Source organism: Vulpes lagopus, chromosome 2 (assembly GCF_018345385.1).
Source record: "Vulpes lagopus strain Blue_001 chromosome 2, ASM1834538v1, whole genome shotgun sequence".
NCBI classification, from domain to species: Eukaryota; Metazoa; Chordata; class Mammalia; order Carnivora; family Canidae; genus Vulpes; species Vulpes lagopus.
Genome location: NC_054825.1, coordinates 91,610,662 through 91,634,551, shown reverse-complemented (window position 1 = coordinate 91,634,551; position 23,890 = coordinate 91,610,662). Strand labels below are relative to the sequence as shown.

The window sequence follows — 23,890 nt, the reverse complement described above, 5'->3', positions numbered from 1 at the left end:
GAGCCCTTAACTTGTAGCCTTCATGTCATGTGGGAGTTTGTGAAAGCTGTGATCAGATTCCTCCTCCTCCTGTGGGAAGGAAGGCTTTCTGTTGGTCCTTTGGTGTTTGGCCTTTTACTGAGGGACCCCAGGTGGTGTGGAATGATTGGAGAATTAAATATTCCTGCCCACAAATACATGGCTTCTGGCTAAGCTCTGAAAACTGTAAGTTTCTTCTCTCACTCATGCTTCACAGCTATGCTTATCCCCATCCATCCCACAGTCCTTTGGTTAGCTTTTTCACTTTGAAGAGATAATCTTACCATTGGATTATTTATTATATGGTCATGATCCTGTTCTGCATTTTAGAAATGAGAGATCAATGTGCAAAATGTTTATTTTTACTGTGCTCCAATTTTGCTGATCCAGGGGATAAATGGAATGTTCTCCTCTGCCCTGGTTAGCTCTGTGAATAATTTCAAGGAAATCTTTGACCATTTTTGTACCATCTAAGATTTGAGGTTGAATATAGATGATTATCTTTGCTAGGTTCAGAGATTAGGGATCCAAGAAATATCCTGTTTAATAGAGATCTTTACCCTTTTCATTTTACTCCTGAATATATTCCCTGCCCAGCACCTTCAATGGCTCTGATGGTGGTAGGAGGAAGTACTTGAGGGGCAACCTGAGGATCTTATGTTTCTGAGGATACTTGCACAATACCTAGATATTGTTTTCAGCTTACACTTTGGGCTGCGCATTTGTCATTTCTTTACACAAAGAGATGATCTACTTCCTCCATCATTTTTGCTTGGAACAATCTCTTTGGCTTTAAAAATAAGTGACCTGTAACTAAGATTATATATATTCATTCTTCTAAGGTTTCCAGACCCAATTCCAACATGTGGGGGAGTCCTGTACACACAATAGCCAGCAATTCTCAGGTTCTACTAGTGTGTGAGAAGCCAACTCAATTCTGACACTGCTTACCTGGAAATAGTGTCAGATTTCACAGGTTCAGGGTTTAATTTCTGTCCTCTACCCCCACTTCAGATGTCAGTCATGAGTCTAGGTTGTCACCTGTGATTCTGATCCATGAGCTACAGATCAGAGGTTCCAGTGACTTCCTTCTTCTTTTGATTTGCTGGAGTGGCTCACAGAACTCAGGGAAACATTCATTAACCTATTTATTAAAGGATATGATAAAGGATGCAAATCAACAGCCAGGTGAAGACCTACAGATGACAAGGTCCAGGGAAGGGACAAGCCACTCTCCCAATCTCCATGTGTTCAACAACCTGGAAGCTCTCCAGACCCACTCCTCTGGGTTTTTATAGAGGGTTCACTATATAGTCATGATTGACTAACCCATTGGCCATTGGTGATTAGTTCAGCGTCCAGGCCCTCCTTGGAGGATAGGGTGTGGGACTGAAAGCTTCAACCGTCTACTCACTTGGTTGGCTCCACTGACAACCATCTCTCATCCTTAGATGCTTTCCAAAAGTCACTGCATTAAGATAGCAGAAGGCACCATGATCACTCTTGACACTTAGGAAATTCCAAGGGTTTGAGGAGCTGTGAGCAAGGCACTGACAAAGAGCAAGTGTTTATGAGAAACAGATGTTGATCATCAGAGTGACCAAATATATATTTCTTATAAATCACAATATCATACCTACATACCATTGATTTCATTTATTAATTACCTTATTTGACTATTTTTGACTTATTGCTATGTGCTGACCAGAGCATACAAAAAACAACAGGCACGTGCCTGTCTCTGAAGAGCTAATATCTTAAAAGTTAAGTGCAGACTACAAAATATTGCAATATCTTGTGACATGGGCTGTAAGAGAAGGATGCATGAAGCCTGGCCGTGACATAAAAGGGGCACAATCAGCTCTGCTTGAGGAGAGTACCTGAGATGTAAATACTTGAGCTGCATCTTGTGAGATGTCTAGGAGTTTGCCTGGTAGACAGCTGGAGGAAAGGCATTCCAGGAAGCTAGACACTGACATGCAAAAGCCTAAAGACATGAAAATGACAAGGCGTTTTGTGAGCGTTAAATTTTCATATGGCTGGATGATAAAGTATAGGAAGAGGAGGAGTGGAGGTTCCAAGGGAAGGATCTGGAATGCTTGGCAGGGACCAGGTCAAGGAGGGTATGGCATGCTGGCATGTTGGAACTTTATCCTGTAGGCAACAAGGAGAGACATGTTCAGATTTGCATTTACAAAAACTCTCAGGTAGCATCATGAAAATGAATTAGAGAGACCCAAGCTTAGATTGGGAGACACAATGTTGAAGACTTACAGTAATCTTTAAAAGAATAAAACAGAGGCCTAAACTAATGTTGTAATAATCACAATAATGAGCACAGGATGGATTGTCATGCTTGGGAAACAGTATTAATGACTGAGTCAGTGTGAAGCATGAGGGAAGAGAAGGCAGTTTTCAGGACTCCAGCTGGATGACAAGGTGAGTAGTGATAACATTGCCCAGGATGAGAATATAGGAGGAACACAAGCAAGCCTTTGAGAAAAGCGATGACTTCTGTTTTACATCCATGGTCATATGTGGTCAATGGGAAAGATCACTGGTTGGGGGATAGGAAAGATCTGAATTTCAACTTTGCTTCCTCAACTATTTTAAAATAAGTTACTTAACCTCTGAGGTTCTTGTTTCCTGGTCTGTAAAGTAGGAGTAGTAATTATTGGCTTGTAGGCCATTGGTGAAGGGTAAAAGAGATATGTGTAAAGCTCCTGACTCAAAGCAAGTTCTCAATTTATTTGAGATTATTATCCCTGCACTGTTCTGTAGGCAGATCTTGAGGTCTGGAGTCCAGCAGAAAACCGAAAATGCTGATTTTGGAATCAAGAGCATGTAAAGAGAATAGAATTTGTCAGTGGAGCTGAGGCAGTGTACTCATTCATTTGTTCAGGATCATTGCTGGAGAGCTGGTGGGTGCTAAGTTCTGTGTAAGAACTACAGAATCCAAGGTCTCTGGCCTCAAGGACCTTGGAGTCTATGAAAGTTACACAGAGAAGGAAATCAAGAATGTTTAAATAAGAAGAGGATCAGGGCAAATCAATATATTTAGGGTTTAAAAAACTTTTAAAAAAGTATTTATTTATTTATTCATGAGAGACAGAGAGGCAGAAACATAGGCAGAGGGAGAAGCAAGCTCCATGCAGGGAGCCTGATTTGGGACTCGATCCGGGTACTCTGCGGGATCATGTCCTGAGCCGAAGGCAGACACTCAACTGCTGAGCCACCAGGCATCCTAATACATTTAGGTTTAAAAAATTGTGTAATATATATTCGGAAAAGTACATATCCAAGAGAGTGAATTTTTACAAATGAAAGAGTAAATCATCAAACACAACACACTGCATTCCAAGAAACTACTTCTGTCATTCTTCAGTCACAGCAGAACTCAAGGGTAACTACTGTCTAACTTTTAATGTCATATGGGTTTTACCTATTTTTGTATTTTATGTATGTGGAATCATATGCTATGTTCTCTTTTGTGTCTGGCTTCTTTCACTGAACCATATGTTAGTGAGCTTTATTCATGTTCTTGTATGTAACCATCATTCTCATTGTATAGAATTTAATTGTATGAATGTAACACAATGTATTCATTCTACCATTGATGAATTTGGGTTTTGCTTTTGGCGATTACAGATAATGTTTCTATGAATATTTTAGTATGTATCTGTTGGGTGTATACCTAGGGGTGAGCTGCTGGATCCTAGGGCTTGCCTATATTTGGCATGAGTTGTTAACTGCCACACACTTCTTCATAGTGGGTGTCCCAATTTATACTCCCTCCAATAACGTCTGAGGGTCCCAACTGCCCCCACTGTGGTGTAATATTCTCATCTTCCTCATTTTGGCCATTCAGGTGCTTAAATATTTAGTAGTATAGCCTTGTAATTTTAATTTTCACTTCTCTTATGATTAATGAAGCTGTGCCATTTCAGCTATTTTGGCTATTGGGTTCTCTTTATAAAATACCTATTGACATGTTTTGTCCAATTTATTCAATTGGGCTTTCTTTCTTTTTGCAGCATTAGCATTAAACAATGAAAATTATTTATTGAGAGCCTACCAGGAACTATTCTAGCATGGAATTAGAGAACAATATAGTCATACTTTCTGCCCTCATGAAGTTTCTAACTTTGACTACTCTTTCAAAAAGCTTGGCTATGCTTAGAAGGAGTGAGATGATAAACAGAGCAAGATATGGGGCCCAGAGAGCATTTTTAAATGGCTGTGAACCTTTTTATCTGTGCTGACAATAGAGAGGCAATGGACAGAGAAAGATAGCTGAAATAAAGGCAAGATGGTTACTGATTGTGCAGAATCCTGGAGTGGCCAAAGTTCTCTGAGCTCTCAGAAGCACCAGTTCGGGCAAAAAAGAGGGTAGGATAGGGAGGTGTGCTACTAAGCTTAAGTTTCAAGGAAATATTTACTTGAAAACTTGAATATATATAGCAGTCATTTGTCTGGAAAAACTGGATAATATTGAAGAAAATGGTGATCAGAGGAAGAGCGAACTGACCAGACCATGAGGAGATGAAGATGCTTGTTGTCAGAAGGCTCAGCAGAAGTAGCTCTTGTCTCAATAGTGGATTTTCCCCAGCCACTCTGAACAGGCAGAGGAATGGAAGGTTCGGTGATCCAGAGTAGTGATCCTTTGAGGATGAGAATAGTGAAGGGCACGGTGACAAATGAGTGAAGATGCTGGCAAGGCAAAGGTGCACTGATTCACAGGGGGATCTAGACAGGACAGTGAAATAAAGCCTGGAGGAGAAGAAGGAGTAGGGGGAGTGGAAAGGCCTGGAGGAAGAGAGATAGGAGGGGAGGAGGAAGAGGGTCAACTGTTGGGAAGGTGGGGTTAAGGAAGTGGGTGTCTCTGCGAAGCTGAAAAAGAATAGAATGTGAATGTGACAGGTTAGGTGATTTGACAAGAATACTGACTGGAGTAGCCTGTCATATTGACCCAAGTAGATTGGATTTCCCTGTGAGGTTTTGTGAAGAATGATCAACACTTTAAGCACAGCACCTCTTGAAAGAGGTCACATTTTAAGTTTTAGCTTACCTCCTGATGAGTCAATACCTATTTTTCATTAAATGAAGACTTCTGAAGAATTTTATTTCTTTTTTTTTTTCTGAAGAATTTTCATATATTTTTTTCTCCTGTCAGCCATTTAAAAAATTTTTTCTTACTTTGTATGCCGTACTTTGCATTCCTATGTCAGCCGTTGGTTCTTAGCTGGTTCAATAAAGTTGGTTTTAGACAATACAGAATAAATATAGGGACCCAAAAGGTCAGGTTTTACACGAAAATGAAATGCTGAAAATAAAAACTGTTGCTTCAGCAGCCTCAGTCGAAACATGTCCCTTTAAGCAGTTACATTTTTGGGCCTCCTTTGATCCATTTGGAGTTCTCATTTGATCCAACAGTCACTTGTTATGTCTCTTCATTGCTACACACTGAAATAAATAATAGAATGTGCTAAAATCTTTGCTTTAAATTTAGTACATAAAATGCGTGTTGTGTGACACTAAGGTCTAGAGAGTGAAGCTTACATTTTTATAAAACTAACATATACACATTGCTAAATGTATATTCTGCCTTCAGCAGAAGAACTACTTGTAGGAGTTGGCAGATTGAAAATCCTCTGATTTATCACAGGATGTAGAGAACTCACCTGGCCAGCTGGCTGAGAATGCATATTCGGGAGCCCATCCCTGGTGCTAATGGTATATGCGGCTGCTTATGGACTCCTCTTGAGAAACCCACGGTAGAGCTTCTAGTTTGGGAAGATTACTAATGGGCACCACCCTAAGTCATTATGACAAAGAAATAAAATAAACAGAAGGAAAGGAAAAATAGAAAAGAAGATAAGGAAAAAAGAAGATGAATGAAGTCAAGAAAAGAGATAAGACTAAGTTCTGAAGTAATCTGTCCACAAATCTCTGTTTTAAAAGGCAACTTTCAAAGGATGCTAGATAGAATCACAGCAATTTTAAGATCACAAATGAAAAACAATGTGAAGGATGTAAGATTATATGCAAAAAGTATCAAATTCCACGAAGAGCTAAGTTGGCCATATATTCAAACTACACATATTAAAATTAAAATGTAGCTACAAATTTTATTTTTCCAACAACCTTTTAAATTGTAATGTGATGGGTGTACTACTTATGATAAGTTTTGGTTATGGAACAGGACTGTTATTATAAGTAAGTAAGTTGGATAATTTTATTTTTTCTCCTGAATATCAGATTACACCAGGGTATTATCAAGGCAGCCTTCAATCTCCAAGATGATTTACTACTGCTGCCCATCGTTGTTGTGAAGATTAAGTGAGGTCTGAATTTTGGATGCCTGAAGCTCTGGATTCAAGTTATTGCCGTACCACTAGCAGCTCTATACTCTTAGAAAAGTTGTGACTCAGTTTCCTCATCTGTAAAACAGGAACAGTAATAGTGCTTACCCATAGAATTGTTGCCAGGAACAAATAAATTAAGAAATTAATAAACTTAAAGCACTTGAAATAGTGTGAGGCACATTGTAGACATTTAGTAACTGTTACTCTAAATTCTGTTGCCAAATTTTCTGTCAAAAGTACCCAAATTAAAACCAAAGGTTATTCAAGATATGAACATCCATATTTTATATAGTACTCCTGAAAAAAATTATAAAAATTAAAAAATAAAACTATAGTACTCTTGAGCCTTATTTAATTAAATCTTTAAATACCTACTACTAAATGCAGTAAGACATTCCAGACTCTATGATGATAAGTAGGATGTGGCTCTGTGCCCTAGACACACAAGCTTTGAGAAGTGACACTGTTGACTTGGATTTCCTGGGGAGATATCATGCCATACTAGGAAATAGTGCAGCAGTTAATTGAAACTATATTTTTGAGCACCTGTCTTTCAAAGCACCAAAATATAGTACACTGAAAGACAGAAAGAGATGCTAATAATATGATATGATATATCATATCAAGGTATGATATATTTCTAAGGATAGCAGGTCACCCAAGAAAAGAGGCTGATATTCTTCTAGAGATAGATACAGCATAATGGCTGGAATATAGATATGATACCAGGAAACCTAGGTATTCAAACCTGACTCTCCTATTTCCTGATTATGGGGCTACAACCCCACTTGCTTTAACCTGTGCCTCAATTTCTTTACCAGTGAGGAACAGTTACATACTACCTTGCTGCATAGGTTGGTTCCATGAGCTGATGTTTGCGAAAATGCTTTATGAACTATGAAGTAGTAAGCATTTGTATTTTTTTTTCATGATTTATATTATCTGGGGCTTGTGACTTTCTGAAGATCTGTGGTTCAGAAGTGGACACTTTATATAGTTTTAATGGGTTTACAGAAAACTCTATTATTATTGTAGAATTGCCTGTAGATCAGTACTGGATGTGTAGTTTGCTGCAGAGATAAGACCAAACACCAAAAGCATTCATAGCTGGAAGGTGAAACTAGTTGAGAGGTTATGTGACTGACTTGGGGGAAAAGTTGTTATTCTTGAGCATTCTTCCCTTTGCTTTCCATGCTGTTCCCTGTTTCTCAATGGAGTAAAAGGAATCCTGGCTTTGAAGTTGCACCAAGTTAAAATCCCTGCTCTGTCACTTACTCGGGCAATGAGCTCTGCTTCTCTGAGCCCCGTGTCCCTCATGTGCAAAAGGGAGTAGAATTACCTGCCTGACAAACTTGTGAGCGCTGGAGAGCACGTCTGCAAGGTACCTGCCTAATAACTAGCTGATGCCTGTGACTAGACATCACCAAATTTCAAGGCAACTTGAATTACACACTTGCCTGATAGGAATATGGATAGAACTAATACTAGCAACTGTTTACCACGTGTAGGCATTGTTCCAAATACATAACTCAAGAGATGATCTTATTTAATCTCCATAAGCAGCCTGATGATGCCAGTGTTACTCTTACTGTCTCTGAGGCTCGGGAACTGTACCTGACTTGACCAAGGTCACCCAGTGGATTTGTGGTAGAGCAGGTTTGCAAATCTGGGTGCTTGTGACTCCAGATCCCACTTTCCTAGTTACTGGATTATTCCTGTTCCTCCCTGGCCAGTTTGGGGATGTGGGGCAGGGAATGAAAGGACTGGTTGTTCCACAAGAATTGTTTTTGAATGGGGTATTTGCTTTCCAAATCTTCGCATCTTCACCCGCGCAGGTGAAGAAGGTGGAAGGGGGCCCACAACTGGCCATTACCTAACTCCTGAGTGAGTGATGAAGGCTCCGTGAGCTCCACTTTCCTTCTTGTACAGCGATTATACTTGTAAGGGCACAGTGAGCATCGAAACAGGGTGATAACTGTTGAGCACAGCGCTGGCAACCTCTCAGTCTCTGCCCTTCAGTCCCTTCTTAAGTGGCAGTCCAGCACTCAGGACAGAGCCTGCTTTCTTGTTACACTTTAAACCAGTGGGGTCTGGGGTATTTATTCAGCATATCCATTGTTTAAAACTATGATGCTATATCATAGGATATTACGATCGAGTCCTTTAAAATATTGCCCACATATTTTCTCATTGATTTGTTATATCCTTTCGATAAGCCACATTTAATTAAGATAGGGACATCACATTGGTCTTTCCATTGATTTGCATTCTGTGTCTGGATATGTGCACGTAGACCACAGTCCCTTTAAGAACCACTAGCTCTCAGCAAAAATAACCTAGAGCAGCTCAGGTTACTGCCAGGCTCCAAAGACTCTTCAGGGGGTCAGGTTGCTTATTTCTCTGGCACCTGCTTCAGCAGAGATGTAGGAAGAGCTTTATCTGTGCCAGCAGAGGGGGTCTGTGTGGATGTGGGTCCTTGAGTGCTGCCATCAGCTAAGCTCCCTCAGCCATAACTTTTTCTTTTCTGGACTTACCCTCCACTCATGGTAGAAAGTTTCTTGTGGGACCACTTAAATTGCTTTTAAAGCAATTGTGACCCTGTCCCTGGACCTAGATGCTAGAACTCGTCTTCCTATTAACCTTAGGTTGGGTACTGTCCCTTTGAAAAATAAAAATGAAAAAAGATATTACATGCCATCAAAACAAACAGGTACCTTCCATCCCCGAAGAAGTGAAAGTGTAGCAGGGAAGTGAGAGAGCCACAAGAGGAGGACACAACCTCTTCCCTGGGACCCTTGTGCCTGTGCATGTCTGTCTTGCTAGTCTTTCTTGTAGAAGAATGTTTTTGCTGGCTGTCCATAAGCCAAGTGATCAAAGAGTAAGTGGGGCCTAATGCTCTCTCAAGATAGACCAACAAACAAATAGAATGAACTCCTTAATTAGGTCCAGTTTGTTCAACTGTGAAAAAGCAGTGAGATATCTGAAGAGGCAGGATGATGTATGAGAGGGGATGGAAAATCAGCGAGATTTTAGACCATCTGGAGCCTTGTCTCTGCAATGTTTCTGAGGTAGCTGAGTTGCAGAATGACAGCAATTTAACAGCAGGGTGATATCTGTGAGAGACTCACATTCTGTGAGGTCCAGAGAGGTTGAGTGACTTACCTGAAGTTACTCAGCTACTTGGCAGTACATGTGGACCTGCAGCCCAAGTACAAACATCCTTGTTCTCATTGTACCGTAAAGGCAGGGTCCAGGGTCAAGGACTCGCCAAGCCCCTCTTTCTTGTAAATGGGGATCATACTACCTGATGCTTACCTTCTTTGTAAGGTGTTATAAGGATCGGTTGAGTGTGCAGAGAAATGCTTTTTAAAACTATTAAATTATATATTAATATTAACCAATATTAAATTATGTATTATATACACACATGATAGTCATGCAAATAGTGTAACTGAGAAAGTTATAAAAGTAGCATTTAACTCTGTACCTTCTATATTATTACAGTACATGATAATAGGTACTAGTGTGATACCTAATATTTTGTTAAAATTCTTCTTGTGAGGGCAGATGAACACAAATTTGGATTCTCTTTTGGAGATTTCCCTGCAGTATAATGTCAAGAACTCTAGACATGGAGTTATCGACGTGATAGTGTTACCTACTAACCATGTTATTTCTTTGCCTTTCTGAAAAATGGGAATAATAAAATTATTGGTCTATCTTGAGTTGTCCTGAAGATGACTTTAAGAATGTGAAAATACAGAACAGAAATGAAGCATTATTACCAAATATTGCTGAGGGCCTCAGATCCTGTCCCTTTAGCACATGTGGTATAATAAAGGAGACAGGTTGTATATCTGAAAGCAAATTTCTTTTTTTTTTTAATTTTATTTATTTATTTAAGAGAGAGTGGGAGAGAGCACAAGTAGGGGGAAGGGCAGAGGAAGAGGGAGGAGCAGAGACTGACATGGGGCTCCATCCCAGGACCCTGAGATCATGATCTGAGACAAAGGCAGATCCTTAACCAACTGAGCCACCAGGCACCCTTTGAAAGGAAATTTCAACATTACCCGATGTTGGTGTCAGATAGATTGTATACTACAGTTATTGATCACAATGAGTTAATGAATCCTTTTATTATAGATTATAAGTGGATGTGTAATCATCCCTGTAATAATCATTCTTTCCCTATAGGCATTTACCCAAATTGTCAAGACTCATGTACAGTACACCTCATATTTATAGGACATTATGTACTATAATACAGAGGTAGAGATTTAAATGTTATTTTTATAACTTTCTCAGTTACACCATTTGCACTGCTATTTATATATCTGATTTATCTCCTCCAATTATTACAGATATTTGTGACTTGTCTTAATATTACCATTATTTGACAGATAGGAGGTCAAAAGAATTTCACGAGATCTCATGGAATGTGTGAGTGGCAGAGCTGGAGTTTGAAGGAAGGTCTTGGGCTCCCAAATCCTGTGCACTTGCCACTGTAATCTTTCTCTCTGTGTTGTGGCGGGGGTTCCATTCTCTGAACTGTATTCTTCATTTGTTTCTTTAAATGACACCATCATTCACTCAACATGAATACTCCGTGTGGAACTCTTAGAGGATCTTCTCATACTTTAGGACTTAATCTCTTTGGATAGAGCGAATTATTTGGGGTCTGATTTCTTTAACAGGAGAAGTATTGACCTTGATACTTGAACTTTACAAAAAAACTGATTTGCTTGGAAGGAGAGGGGACAGCACCTAATGGGGGAAACCACTGATATCAGAGTTGCAGTAAATCTTCGCAGTTCAATAAGGGAGTCCTCTGACCTCATGGGGCTATTTATGTTTAAATTATATTAAGATTAAAAAATCAGTTCCTCTGTCACACCAGCTGCGTATGGTTACTGGCTACACGTATGGCCCTAGACAGCTATATAGATATGTGTCTAGTCAACAGCCCTGAAACCCTGAAACAGATAATATTGTTGTCTGATATATGTATGTATGTACAATTGATCATTGGAGATGAAATTATTGTTATACATTTCTACTTAAGACATAATAATAGCTACCATTTACTTAGTACCTTCTCAGTGTGTGCCAGCTGTTGTCTTAGGCACATAGTGTATACTATTCTTTTTAATCCTGACACCATTTTTTTGGAACCTAACATTTAAAGAGGTTATATAATTGCCTAGGATAGCTGTGGGTTGAACCCATTGGTCCGCCATGCTGTCTCTTTATGTAGTCTACTGGAACTACATTTGGAGTTGTTGTCAATGCATTGTCCTACCATTTGGTCCACTTCAATTCAGCAAATGCAGGCACTCACTCTGCCGGGAGCTGGAGATGCAACAAGCAACAAAGCACAGTCTCATCTCAAGTAGCTTCAAACCTAATAGAGTTTAGACACATAATGAATAATTATGATCATGTAAGATGTTCTCTGATGCAAGACTTCATATGATGCAGCTAGGAGCCATTGAAAGGTTTAATCCGATGAGTGCCATCGTCAGATTTCTGTTTTATAAAGGTTACTTGCAGTATTATAGGATAGTTATTGTATTTACCTAGGGCAAAGTACATGGAAAGCTAAGACTGAGGTCACGGTGGTGGAGTTGGAGAGAAGAAAGGCAAGGGCATAACTTGGGTAAAATTGTCCAGCTTTTGGATTAGAGCTGAGAGCAAGGAGAAGTTAAAGATGACTCTTATATGTGTTTGGTGAAAGTTTGGCCTCATCAAAGGAGATTAGGTGTAAGGAAAAGGTTGTACGTGTGTATATGTGTGTGTGTATGTGTGCTCACACACGCTCATGTGGGTGTGTTGCATGGTGGGAAAGGGTGAAGACAATGGCTTAATTGACTACAAGTCATAAAATGTTCAGAAAGCAATCATAACTGTTAAGTGGAAAAGTCTGCTGTTAAACAATGAGACATTTTAAGTATGTGATTAAATAAATTAAAAATAAACAGAATCCTGCAATAATATTGAGACTGGAAGGGCGAATTAACCTTATAGTCTGAATGGAATGGGTCTGTCCTAGGCTGGGCCCAGGATAGTGAACCAGGGATGCATTTTCCCTTTTTTTAATAGAGCCACAGCATGTAAAAAGATTTATTATCCTGGTATTCTATAGTGACATAGAGGGAGGATATAAATATGGCTTTTAGAAAGAGCCTAATGTTGAAAAAGCAGATTTTTTTTTTCTACATTGTCTTCAGTGATGCTCCCCAAACCAATCCCCAGTTCTGTCCAGATCATTAAATAATCTGGTCCTAATTTAGTAAACAGGTGATTGTGCTGTTTAATATTTCTAAAAGATAAAAGTTAGCAGTGCCCCTTGACATAGTTTTTGGCATTTCTTAATATCAGGCAGTGTTTAGCTTCTTTGTTGCAGCAGAAAATAATATCACAGACTTAACTAATTATAATGGCACCACAGGTTCTACTCTAGGGTGAGGAAGTTCCATTTTCTTTAAAAGAAAATCAGTTGTGCTGGTGATAGTAAATTTTAACAGGCGTGGAATTACCAAAACCAGGAGTGCTGATGGAAATAATTTCTTATGGAATTCAATCTGTGATCTCTGGATTGATAGGTTTTGTCTGTGCAATTTTAAACAGTGCCAGCTTTGGAGATTGGCTTTGTTTTGAAATTATCTGAGGTCCTCAATTCAGACCTGACCATCATATATCACTATGACAGAAGGCTGTCAAATGTATGATGCACGATGAAACCTGATTATTTCTGAGTGCCCTGTCTAGTTTTTGAGCTATTTAAAAACATGAGCTTCTGTAAATTTCATGAAACATTTTTGGTCTCTGAGTCAGTTAAGTACATTCTCTCTTCTTCTGCAAATACAAATATGTCTTATTATCTTGTCTGTTTGATTTTTTTCCCCTTAAAAAAATTGTTTTTTTTTTCTTGGGATGCATGGATGGCTCAGCAGTTTAGCGTCTACCTTTAGCTCAGGGTGTGATCCTGGAGTCCCAGGATGGAGTCCCACATCGGGCTCCCTGCACGGAGCCTGCTTCTCCCTCTGCCTATGTCTCTGCCTCTCCCTCTGTGTCTCTCATGAATGAATAAATAAAATCTTAAAAAAATTTTTTTTTCTTTATGCATTTTCAAAAATGAACAATGAAACCTTACGAAATAAAATAGACCCTAGATTTAATTTGTTTTATTATTCTACCTTTTATGTGAATAATTAATTGCAGAGCTGTTGATGGTTTTTGCAATATTTGTGAGTGGGTAATGTAAAGTACACGTGTGTTTCTTCAAAATTGCCTTAGCAATGCTCAACTAGAGGGCACTAGTGAACATTTCCGCTTAGATTCTTTAAACTAGGCCACATACTGTTGACACATATGCACAGGAGAGAAACGTGAATGCTTTGCGAAATCTTAGTACTAAAAATAATTTTCACTTGTATTTATAGCAGTGTTATCATACTTGAGGAAAGTGATGTAGAACCTATCAGTATAGGAAGAAAAATGTCATCTGGTTACTGTTGCTGGAAGTGTACCCTGTAGAATAAAGCCCTTACATTTGTCAAAAGTTATGGCAATGTTGCTAATAGGTATTTGCCAATTTTGGGGGTAGGATAGTTAGTGTTATTAAGCACCGAGATAAATTCTCTCACAGAGAGATGTTCCATAGCTTGTACTTAACTGGGTAACAATGTAAATCTGTCCACTATTAGGAAAGGATCGATAATGAAGACTAACAAGTAGGGTATGCAAGTTCGGGGGTAGAATTTTGGGTTATGTCATAGACAGTTGCCTTTATTGTTCATTGTGTCAGCACATTTGCTTAATGGAGACCAGGAAGGGAACATTTTTATATATTCAAATATTAAAATGTGCAAAAATCCAACATTTCTAATATGAAAGCTATGTGAAAAGCCCTTTCTATGCAGGGTAACTATGCATATGTTTGAGTGGGAGGAAAAAGAGAACAGATGACTTGAAACTATTAAAATTGTTACACATGTAAAAAGTTAGTTTCCTCATAAAATAAAAAACCAGGATTTCAGTCTTAGTTACCATGTTACTTGTCACTCAATTAAAATATTTGTACATAGCATTTCATTGATTCATTGATTCATTCGCTTATGTGGCAAACAGTAATAATGCCTACTATGTGTAAGATACATAGTAGGTGTCTCTAATGAATGTGATAATTATTTCCATAAGGGATCAGACCAATACGGGAAAAATATAATTGTGAATACGGCATACAGAAGGTCAGTGAAACATATAATTAAGCTTCGCTGTCCTTAGAAACATGTTTTAAAAGGATCCAGAAGCAGAACTGCAATATGTGTTATTTTCCTAACATCGATTTGGAAAGCAATGGATGTTGTTTTTCTTTGGGCCAATTATCAAGGTTTGGAGAGCTTGCTTTAAAAAAAAAAAAAAGGGAATTGTTATATGAGGTAGGACACAAATAAAAGAGATTACGTGGCATTTTATAAGATAGTTGGTGGTTCCGTTTAATGCTTGTAAAGTTGTGTTAAAATTTACTAAACTGAAATTTACTAAGTTATTGCAGGCACTTATTTAAACCAGTGATTTGTGGTTTTGTCTGTTGAGGAAGCTTAAAACTTCAACTCTGTCCAGCCATTAAACTGCAGCACGTTGACTTCAGGTCTCTTGTAAGAAAGTCTAAATGTAGGCTGTTGAATAATCCCTTTGAGGGCCCTGTAACTATTTTTATGCCTGGATATGCGTCATCAGTGGGTATTTTCTCTGGTGACTTGCTTACATCAGGTCTCCTACCATACATTCTATCAGTGAGTGACTTATGATTGATGGGAACCACGGCTGTTGTTTAGCTTTATCTGTGACCTCAGCGAACGGACAACAGGAATTTCCAGGCTGTTAAATTCTCTGAATGCTTGAAGACAGGGGCTCACGGTGTTGATCCAGGCAGGTAGCAGAGTGCTATTATTCACCAGCGGATGATGGGAGGAGGGACGAGAGAAGAAAGGGGAGGGAGAAGGAGGGGAAGGGAGGGGGAATTCCTTTTGTGAACGGCAGCAGTTCTGGCTCAGCTGGTTCCTTAGCCCGAGAGAGAGGCTGTGTGTGGGGAAAGGTGCACCGCCGGGACCGAAGCCGAGGAAGCGGGCAGTCAGAGCCTTGCTGTGGAGGCGCCCGGGGGCTCTGCGGGGTCGGCGGGGAAGGCACCGAGTTCTCTTTAATGAGTTGGGCTTTTGCTTTTCGAATCAGCTAGCGGGATTTCATCCACGAGAGCCTGGACTGTCAGGAACCTGTGTAGCACTAGGGGCTTTGAACCGAAAGGTGTGCCAGCCTTCGTAGAGATACATGGGCATCTGTGCTGCCTTGCAGCGGGATGTGTTTGGAGGGGATGCTGAAAGTTTGCCTGCACCGCACATCGACATGCTTTGGGGAGTAGAGCTGGGCACCAGTGGATGCGTGTGGAAGGGATTTTAACTGTATTCACAGCGTTTTCGCATTTTCTTCTGTTTCCCCATGTCTTTCTTACACCTGTGAGAGTGAGGCTCCTGAGCTCTCTATGGAGATTGATTCACCAGCATGTCAGCAGCAACATTTGCTTCCCCATGCGGGAATCCATCTCCTAAACTTTTTTTTTTTCCTAGTCCTGTCTTCCTATCTCCTTCTTTCCTGCCTCTTTCTCTTTTCATCTCTTCTCTCTCTCTCTCTCTCTCTCTCTCTCTCTCTCTCTTTCCCTGATGGTGCTTTGTTTGCAAAAGTAGTTCTTAACCTCGTGCTAAGTTAGAGAATAGCAGGTTCTATTTAGATGGGCTGAGGTACACACGTGAATCAAACCAACTCTGCTTTGCCTGGGTTTGCAGGCTATCCTTTCAGCAATGATTTTGTTTTTTAAATGACAATGATACAAAATTAAAACACTCCTTTTAGTGTAAAGCAATTACAACATTTAAGCAATTAGGCAAAATTGGTTTTCTGATCTTTTAAGACTATTTCTTTATGGAAAAATAACATTGATTAATTTGGCTTTAGCTAGTCTTGTTCCTTTTTTTTTTTTTTTTAATTTCCTAGAATGAAGGCATAGCTCCTTGATGTACAGATTACCAAGGCTACTTATCACTGTAACTAATTTCTTAATGGCTTGCCTCCTAGGAACCAAATTCAGAAATATATCCCAGAGCCTAGGACCCTAAACCAGGTGCTGTGTGGGGTAAATAAGCCCTAGAGGAGGGATTTTTGTCTCTTTTTGCCTCTTACAATTCCACTGAGTGGGCATGGGCATACATAATTACTTTTATAGCCTCATTTCCAATTAGCTATCCTAATGGTAAAAATCTATCCAACGACCTAGTCATATTGTTTCAATTTTTGACATTTTAAATTCAGATGATTGAGGGAGAAAGAAAAATGAGTACCACTATCAACCTCACCTACAAAAAACTTTCTTTTCAAACACTTGCTTTTTGAATAAGCAGTATGACTCATGACAAGCAATTTATAATTTGAAATTTGCAAGTTTAAAATTAAGTTTCATGAGTTTTGAGTTATTAGTTGTTGAATGAATTTAGCCCTTTTAATGCATCTAAATAGAAAGAAATCACTAAAATTTTGGTAAGATCCATTGTTTATGTTGATTTCAGCATACTGTCCCCCAGGAGCCATTGGTAACTTGTTTTATTTTTATAAGAGTAACATTATATGAAAAAGATACATTTGGGGGTTAGTTCAGATGTTAATATTCCTTTTTGCCATGCACTGTAGGGGATGTTATTAGAAGCTATAAAATTCTTCACCTTCTCTTTAAAAAGTATGTATGCTTTTATGTGGAGGAGTGTGAGAGCAGAACCAAACATGTAGGAGGGCTATGTATTCTTCATTAAAAATATATTTCACAAAAGATTATAGTTTGTGTGGGAGGGAAATCGCTGCTTGTCTGTTGATTGCATTGTGCTTATTCTGTATAAGAACTATTTGAGTGTAGTCAGGATAACCTCATTTTGATAATCTGATGACTGCTTCTGCAGGGAGAAGAGAATATAATTTCAAGGCTGCATGCTGATGGGCAATGGTAATTATTCTCCTTTGGCAGAGCTTAGCATGGAATCTGCTTTGGTATTTTTATAACTACATATGCAAATCTTTTCTTCCAAACCTTTTTTTTCTCTCTCCCCATGTGCAGAGCTTTTGTAATCTTCAAGACTGTGAAATCCTAAAGGTGTAGTAATATCTAATGACATCAGTGTATGATGATGTGTAAACCTAAGTTATAGCAAAATCTTGGCTTGAAGTCTTTTTGTTAAAGCAAATCCTTCACTATAAGTGAATTTCACTGTATACTTGGTTTCTATGGAGACACTTTTATTAATTATGGATAATCAGACTGTTCAAATGTAGTATGATTGATTGGTGTATCGACTTTGGTCAGAGAAGCTGATAGACTTTCCTGGTTAATATGTTATCCTTTAACTGAGATTCCTATTATGTTGTAGGGCTTACAAGGGTGATGCAGACACTAAGTGTCTAAAACACTAACACTGAGGTGATATGATACTTAATTTTACCTTCTCGTAGGTATGTTGCTCTAGTATTACATAAGGATAAAAGAAACCCCCCAAATCACCTACAATTAGGATAATACCTAATTGATAGTGTCAGAACAATTGAATGACCCACTTATAAGGCTCCTTCTGGGAGGGTGTAAAAATATTTCATTTGGTAAATGATTCTTTCTCTCCTACCTATGTAACTAGGTACATTAATAGCATTGAAGGATTCCTTAGTTTTATGAATTCTTCTCAGTGATTACTCAAGTTTTAAAAACTTTTATATCTTACTGTCATCATTTACAGATGAAGATTGTGAGACCTCATAAACCAATGAGCCTTATACTCAAATACATTGTCTTGATGTAGCTAAAGGACACGCCTCCCCTTGGAGATTATCTGTTGGGTTTTAGGAGCTGGAAGGCTCTAACCTCCTGTGTGCCATGTCAGGAGAGAGGTTGGTGATTCTGGGCTCAGTCCTCCTGCAGCCCTGATAATGCAAACAAAACTGCTAATTAGTTAGGGCAATGTTTGCAGCTTTGAGTGTGTTGTCTTAATCTTCTTGTGACAGAAGTTGGCAGCGTCCCTCAGTGACTGATGCGTGGATCCACCGTGAGGTGCTCAGATTTCTACAACAAGATGTCATCATTTGAGTCAGCAGCGTAGAAGTCCGACCCTGTGGAATGGTGGCAAAGGGAAGAGCTTTCATAGAATAGAGGACTGGGAGCTCAGGGGTAGAAGAAAAGCCGTGTGTAAACAACGATGGATAGAGATAGATGCATTTGTAGTGGAAATATTTTACTCTACTCTTTTCACTTAGTCTGGAAGAAGACATATTTTCTATAAAAGAAAACTTTGTGTGGGTCTAACTGTTCTGAAAGCAAGACCCTAGTGGCCATTTTCTTTAAAATGCAAATGATGGATCTCAGGTCCAAGAATTTTCATGGGAGGCATTCTTCTAACTTACTAAAGTTACATGAGGCTGTCTGGTTGCTTCAAAACTAAAGGATGGGTAGGAATCTCTTCTAAGCACATTTGTGGGGGAATTCTTGCCTTGTGTCAGGCAGATTGCTGTAATCATCTACACTCATTTTCTCAAATTCCCATGTTGCAGAATATTATTTTACACATTTTCCCCCTTTCTAAACCATTAGATTTTTTCTTACTGGACATTAAAAAATTCTTAACATGAAGATTTATAGATACTTAAATAAGTAATTGCCCACAAGTGCCTCATTTTGTGTAAAATCACAAACTGACTCCTGTGGGTAAGGTCATATTGAAAACGGTTTCCTTCTATTATGTAGGTTAGTTTTATGTGAGTTGAGAGGTATTCATAAGACCACATAGCATAGTCCAGTAAATAATTTATCTTCCTAGGGGGGAATAAATTTAAGAAAAACCAGGAATATATATTACTAAGCTTGAAAAAGGATAGATCCTCCCTAGTATGGGGAGAAGATGCGTATGTCCCATGCCTGGTCCAGACCGAGCATTAGAAGCATCAAAGATGGCTGAGATTGGCCCCTGTGGCTCAAGGAATGAAGGTCCCAGTAAGAGAGCAAAGAAAGGCAAAACCACGGGGGCAAAGACATATTTGATTTCATGTAACTGCTCTGTCCAGATAGGGCTATGAGGAACCTGTGGTTATAACTGTGGCTTTGAGTTGTGCCTGGGCATTGGTGGGTAGGAGGAAATATGATAGAGCCCAGCTAGAGGCTGAACCTTGCGTGGACACTTACTCAGAGTCAAAGCCATCTAGGCTAAACGGGAAGATTTGGAGTAGGGTCTCAGTGGAGGGCCAGTTTCCCCCATTTCTAATGAAGCGCTGAAGCAAACCTTTCTCTTTTAGGTGAAAGGCTGTCATAGAGGAAGGGCACCCAATGACTTTAAAGGTGTAAAGCCCTCAGGCCTCAGAGAACCTGGACTTTTAAAGGCAATTAATGATTGCTGAGAAAAGAGGCTTCTTTGTTATTAATGTAGGACAAGTTGGTGACTGTGTCTGGTGGCAAAGGCTTGCCTGTCAATCCCACTTGAGGCTTAGTTGTCCCCACTGGGAGGGTCAAATTCTTCTCTGACCTTTGTTCCTTGTCGTTGGAGTCTTTCTTTGGGGAGGAGGATGGGGTGAAGCTTCACCTTCTGGAGCAGGATTCAAGTTGTGGGACTCTTGGCAAGAGTGTGGAACTTGGGTCTTAATATCTTGACATTCTCTTGGGTTTGTGGGTGGCAACCGGTCTTTGTTGGAGAGTGAACAAAAGGGAAATGTAAGGGAGTTGAGTTTAGGACCCTGGGAAATACTTTTATTTCGAGGATAGGAAGAAAAAATATAACCTGATAAAGAGGAGCAGAAGGGATAGGTGGAAGCCAAGAAAAGTGAAGTAATAGGAGACATAGATTATAGGATTTTCAGATATGATCAATTTCACTCATGGAGTATACGTTGAGGATGTTTTATTTTTTATTTTATTTTATTTTATTTTATTTTATTTTATTTTATTTTATTTTATTTTATTATTTTTTTGCAGTTTTATACCTTTATTTGACAATCAGCGATTAGTTCTCATCCACATTAACAGTCTTTAGATTTTTGAAAGTGGTGACAGGTACGTAGGTAACCAGCGTGTAGAGCTTGTTTGGTGAATCTTCATCCTCGTTACGTTTTCTGGACAACCGCACACGGATACGGTATGGAACATTCCTAATTCCTTTGGCCCAGACAGCTTTGTTGAGCCTGGTGTCAATGCGCACATCTGGAGTTCCCATCTCCTTTATGGCAAATTTCCGGATCTCTTTGAGTGCCCGAGGGGCACGCTTCTTGAAACCCACTCCATGGATACGTTTGTGAATGTTGATGGTGTATTCTCTGGTCACTACCTCGTTGATGGCAGAACGGCCCTTCTTCTTCTCGCCACCCTTCTTTGCGGGAGCCATTCTGCCAGGCCGTAGTTGGAAAGCCATTGAGGATGTTTTAGATGCCAGGCCCTGGGCTCACTTCTGTGGATACAGTAATGAACCAGACAGCATCCTTGTCCTGAAAGAATTCATTAGAATTTGGAGATCACAACCCAGGTGGCACTATTCAGTGGCTTTTGCTGGTATTGCCATGCAACCCAGGGAATCAGTGAAAGCAGCCTGTGGAGTGAGCCCCATTTGAAGGGGGGCATGAGAAGGATAGGTGAAGTACAGCGAGAAACGATTGTAGAAGGCTGATGAGGGTGTTGCTGAAATGTCTGACTCTGTGTTCCATGGTTGCCAAAACAGAGAAGTCAGATGGTCTGGGAAGGGACCCGAAGATTAAGGGACGAGAAGTCAATATGAGGGCAAAGAGCCTCCTCAGCAGCTGTGAGGAAGTGAAAAACATTTTGAGAAAGGAGTCTGGCACTAACAAGTAGAGGTCTGAGTTTGAGGTAGGGGAGAAACAGAAGGTCCAGGAGAGTAATGGGATTAAATTTGGGATGTTAGTGGAGGGCTGAAGGATTGAGTGATTGGGTTGATTCAAATGATAGTTCATGTAACATTCTTCTGTAATACATTATTATTCCTCATGCTTAACATTATCCAAAAAAGGTCCCCTGCTGTGTGTTTCAACTACCATGACCCTAGAAAGGTTTTCCAATGTCACACCTAGTCTCCCACAGCCTGTTAGATGGTGTTCCTGACTCTGGTTTCTCTACCAGTCACTAGTCAATTCTTCATTCTATTGCAAGGCTCATCTTCCTAAAACACCATTTTTAATGGGTTACTGTGAAGATCTAAAACCTTCCCTGGCTACCTAGGGTCTACAATTTAAAGGATGTGCTCCTGGCCTAAAATGAGAAATCTCCATTTTCACAAGACTTCACAATTTACCAAGAGCTTCCAAATACATACTCTCACTGAATTCTTATAAAACTCATATGGCAGATAGGATAGATGCTGCTGTCTTCCCAAGTTTCTAAGTCACACAATAGAGGATCAGATAGACTAAATAACAGGCCCAGGGCCACACAGTTTATGAATGGCAAAGCCAGGATTAGAAGTTAGGTCTTCTGAGTTATATCACACCATGGTCTCCCCTCGTCAGTGGAACTTCATTTCCTTTCTCACCCTCTAATTCCTATAATTAGGATGATGAGGCCAGTGCCTATGGTTCTAGCATTGCAGAAAGGCCTCTTCCTGTCCCCTATCGTCTCTGTCCTGTCATTGCTCAAAAGTTGTGATCTAGAGCTGTCAACTGAGCCACATTTGCTGACTGATTTTCCCTTATAGAGGGAAAAAGTCTGTCTGGTACCAGGACATCTGTGGAAGCACAGACAATACTCTGTACCTCCCTGATGTCATTCCCAGTGCCTGCTTGTCTCTTAGGGACCTTGGAGAGGGTTGCTGCTGACTTTACATTGGATTATGGGATGGCTTTTGACCACTGCCAGGGCCATCTCTTCTTCCCTCAACTGTTCTCTCTGATAAGGTATACCCCGAAGCATGTTTGTATTTTTACCCAGAGCAATTGAAGGTCTGATAACTTGTTTAAAAATGCTTTCTCTTGTTGTATTAATTAATGTATAGATTTGTTACTATTTAGAAATGAATAGTTCTAGAAAATGTTGTATATAGAAGAATGTGGAGCTGTGTTTTGAACTACGTATTAAAATCTGGAACATTTGTTAACAATGCAGTGATTAATGAGTCTTTGGTAATGTGATTTTAGAGTACACTCTGTTTTCATCATTTTCTCATTGTACTGAAGCCAATATAATTGGGGTTTGACAGAGTTTTTGGAGACCATTTACTGCATCAGAAATTTAAATGACATAAAAAATACACCTGACAATTGTCTAAAATATCAAGAATTGCCTCCACTCCCATAAAGATGGATGAAGGAAATATGTGCATGCAGATTAGTTAAATAATATTCCAAGCATGCTGCATGGCCCTGTGGGCTGCTCTTAGAGCTGCACGCACAGAAAATCCCAGCACCTCTTTGTGACCCTGCATCCTTTAAGTTGGGTTTCCGTGATTAAGGGGTGCATCTTTCTTATGCGAAAAGCTAAGGAAGAATAGTTGCAATGCTTTTTTGTAAAACAAACAAACCAAAAATAAGTGTTTTATAATCCTCATCGTTTTCTACCCCCTTGTAGAATGTATTCCCCCTAGAGACAATCACATAGTTCCTTAGGAGGCTGAGATACATCTTCATTTTTCTAGTGCGTTTTGTGTTGGAATGAAAAGGCCAGTAAAGATATGGGGGAGAAGTATGAAGGACCAAAGTGCCAAACTCTGGACTTTGGCAGAACAGCATTTTAGGGTGGCAACAAGATGTGTAAATTCTTAATAGCATTGAATTGAAATGTTTCTGAAATGGGATTTTAATTCTGAACTCTTAATGTTGTATTATTTACCTTCTAGGTAATTAATTTGTGTTAGTACACATGTTGGACTGTAAGTTGAATGATGGTTAGGAAGACTAGCTTATATTCTATTCAAAGTATTAGCAATTATAAAAGAAGACTGCTCTTAATATGTAATAAAAGAAGAAAAATATGGAAAGTTGATATTTTTGTAGATATCTTTTAAAATGCAGATATCACACAACATACCCTGTGATGGCAAAAAGTACTTAGCCATTTTGTATTTCGCCACATTATTTTCCCCTACCTTATTGAATGACTTTTGCTTTCAGTGGTTCTCAGTTGAAAGTCATTATAACTTGCTTTGGTGCTGTGTATTCATTCTTTAGAGCTGCCCCTTTGGGTCCATGCATCCCTATTCTTGGCCCAAGGAATGCAGGCTCTCATCACCCTGGAGCTATAGATCAGGGAGTCTTCTACCTTGAAGTGATTGCCACCCTGCTATCAGATTAACTTTACAATAACTCTTTCAGCATCCCTCTTGCCTGCTTAAAATTCTTCAGGGGGTCTCTAAGGTCCACAGATGAGAGGCAGCTGAGAGTCAAAAAATAGCGCAGGAGGTGGAATCCAGAGACCTGCCTTTAGATTAGTTGGCCTG

General features: G+C 39.5%; 2 protein-coding genes across 6 annotated transcripts in view; one reads left to right on the top strand and one right to left on the bottom strand.

The window, feature by feature from the left end:
* HIVEP2 (HIVEP zinc finger 2) overlaps positions 1-23,890 on the top strand; it is a 191,660-nt gene that overhangs the window by 46,247 nt on the left and 121,523 nt on the right. The window lies entirely within an intron of this gene.
* LOC121484279 (60S ribosomal protein L31-like) lies at positions 20,444-20,879 on the bottom strand. The gene has a single exon (XM_041743277.1). It carries the CDS (start codon positions 20,861-20,863, stop codon positions 20,459-20,461), a length of 405 nt encoding a protein of 134 aa, XP_041599211.1. The 5' UTR covers positions 20,864-20,879; the 3' UTR covers positions 20,444-20,458.

Bases quoted from the DNA above. Each gene is read 5' to 3' on its own strand.
- LOC121484279 (XM_041743277.1), bottom strand. From the start codon at position 20,863: ATGGCTTTCCAACTACGGCCTGGCAGAATGGCTCCCGCAAAGAAGGGT.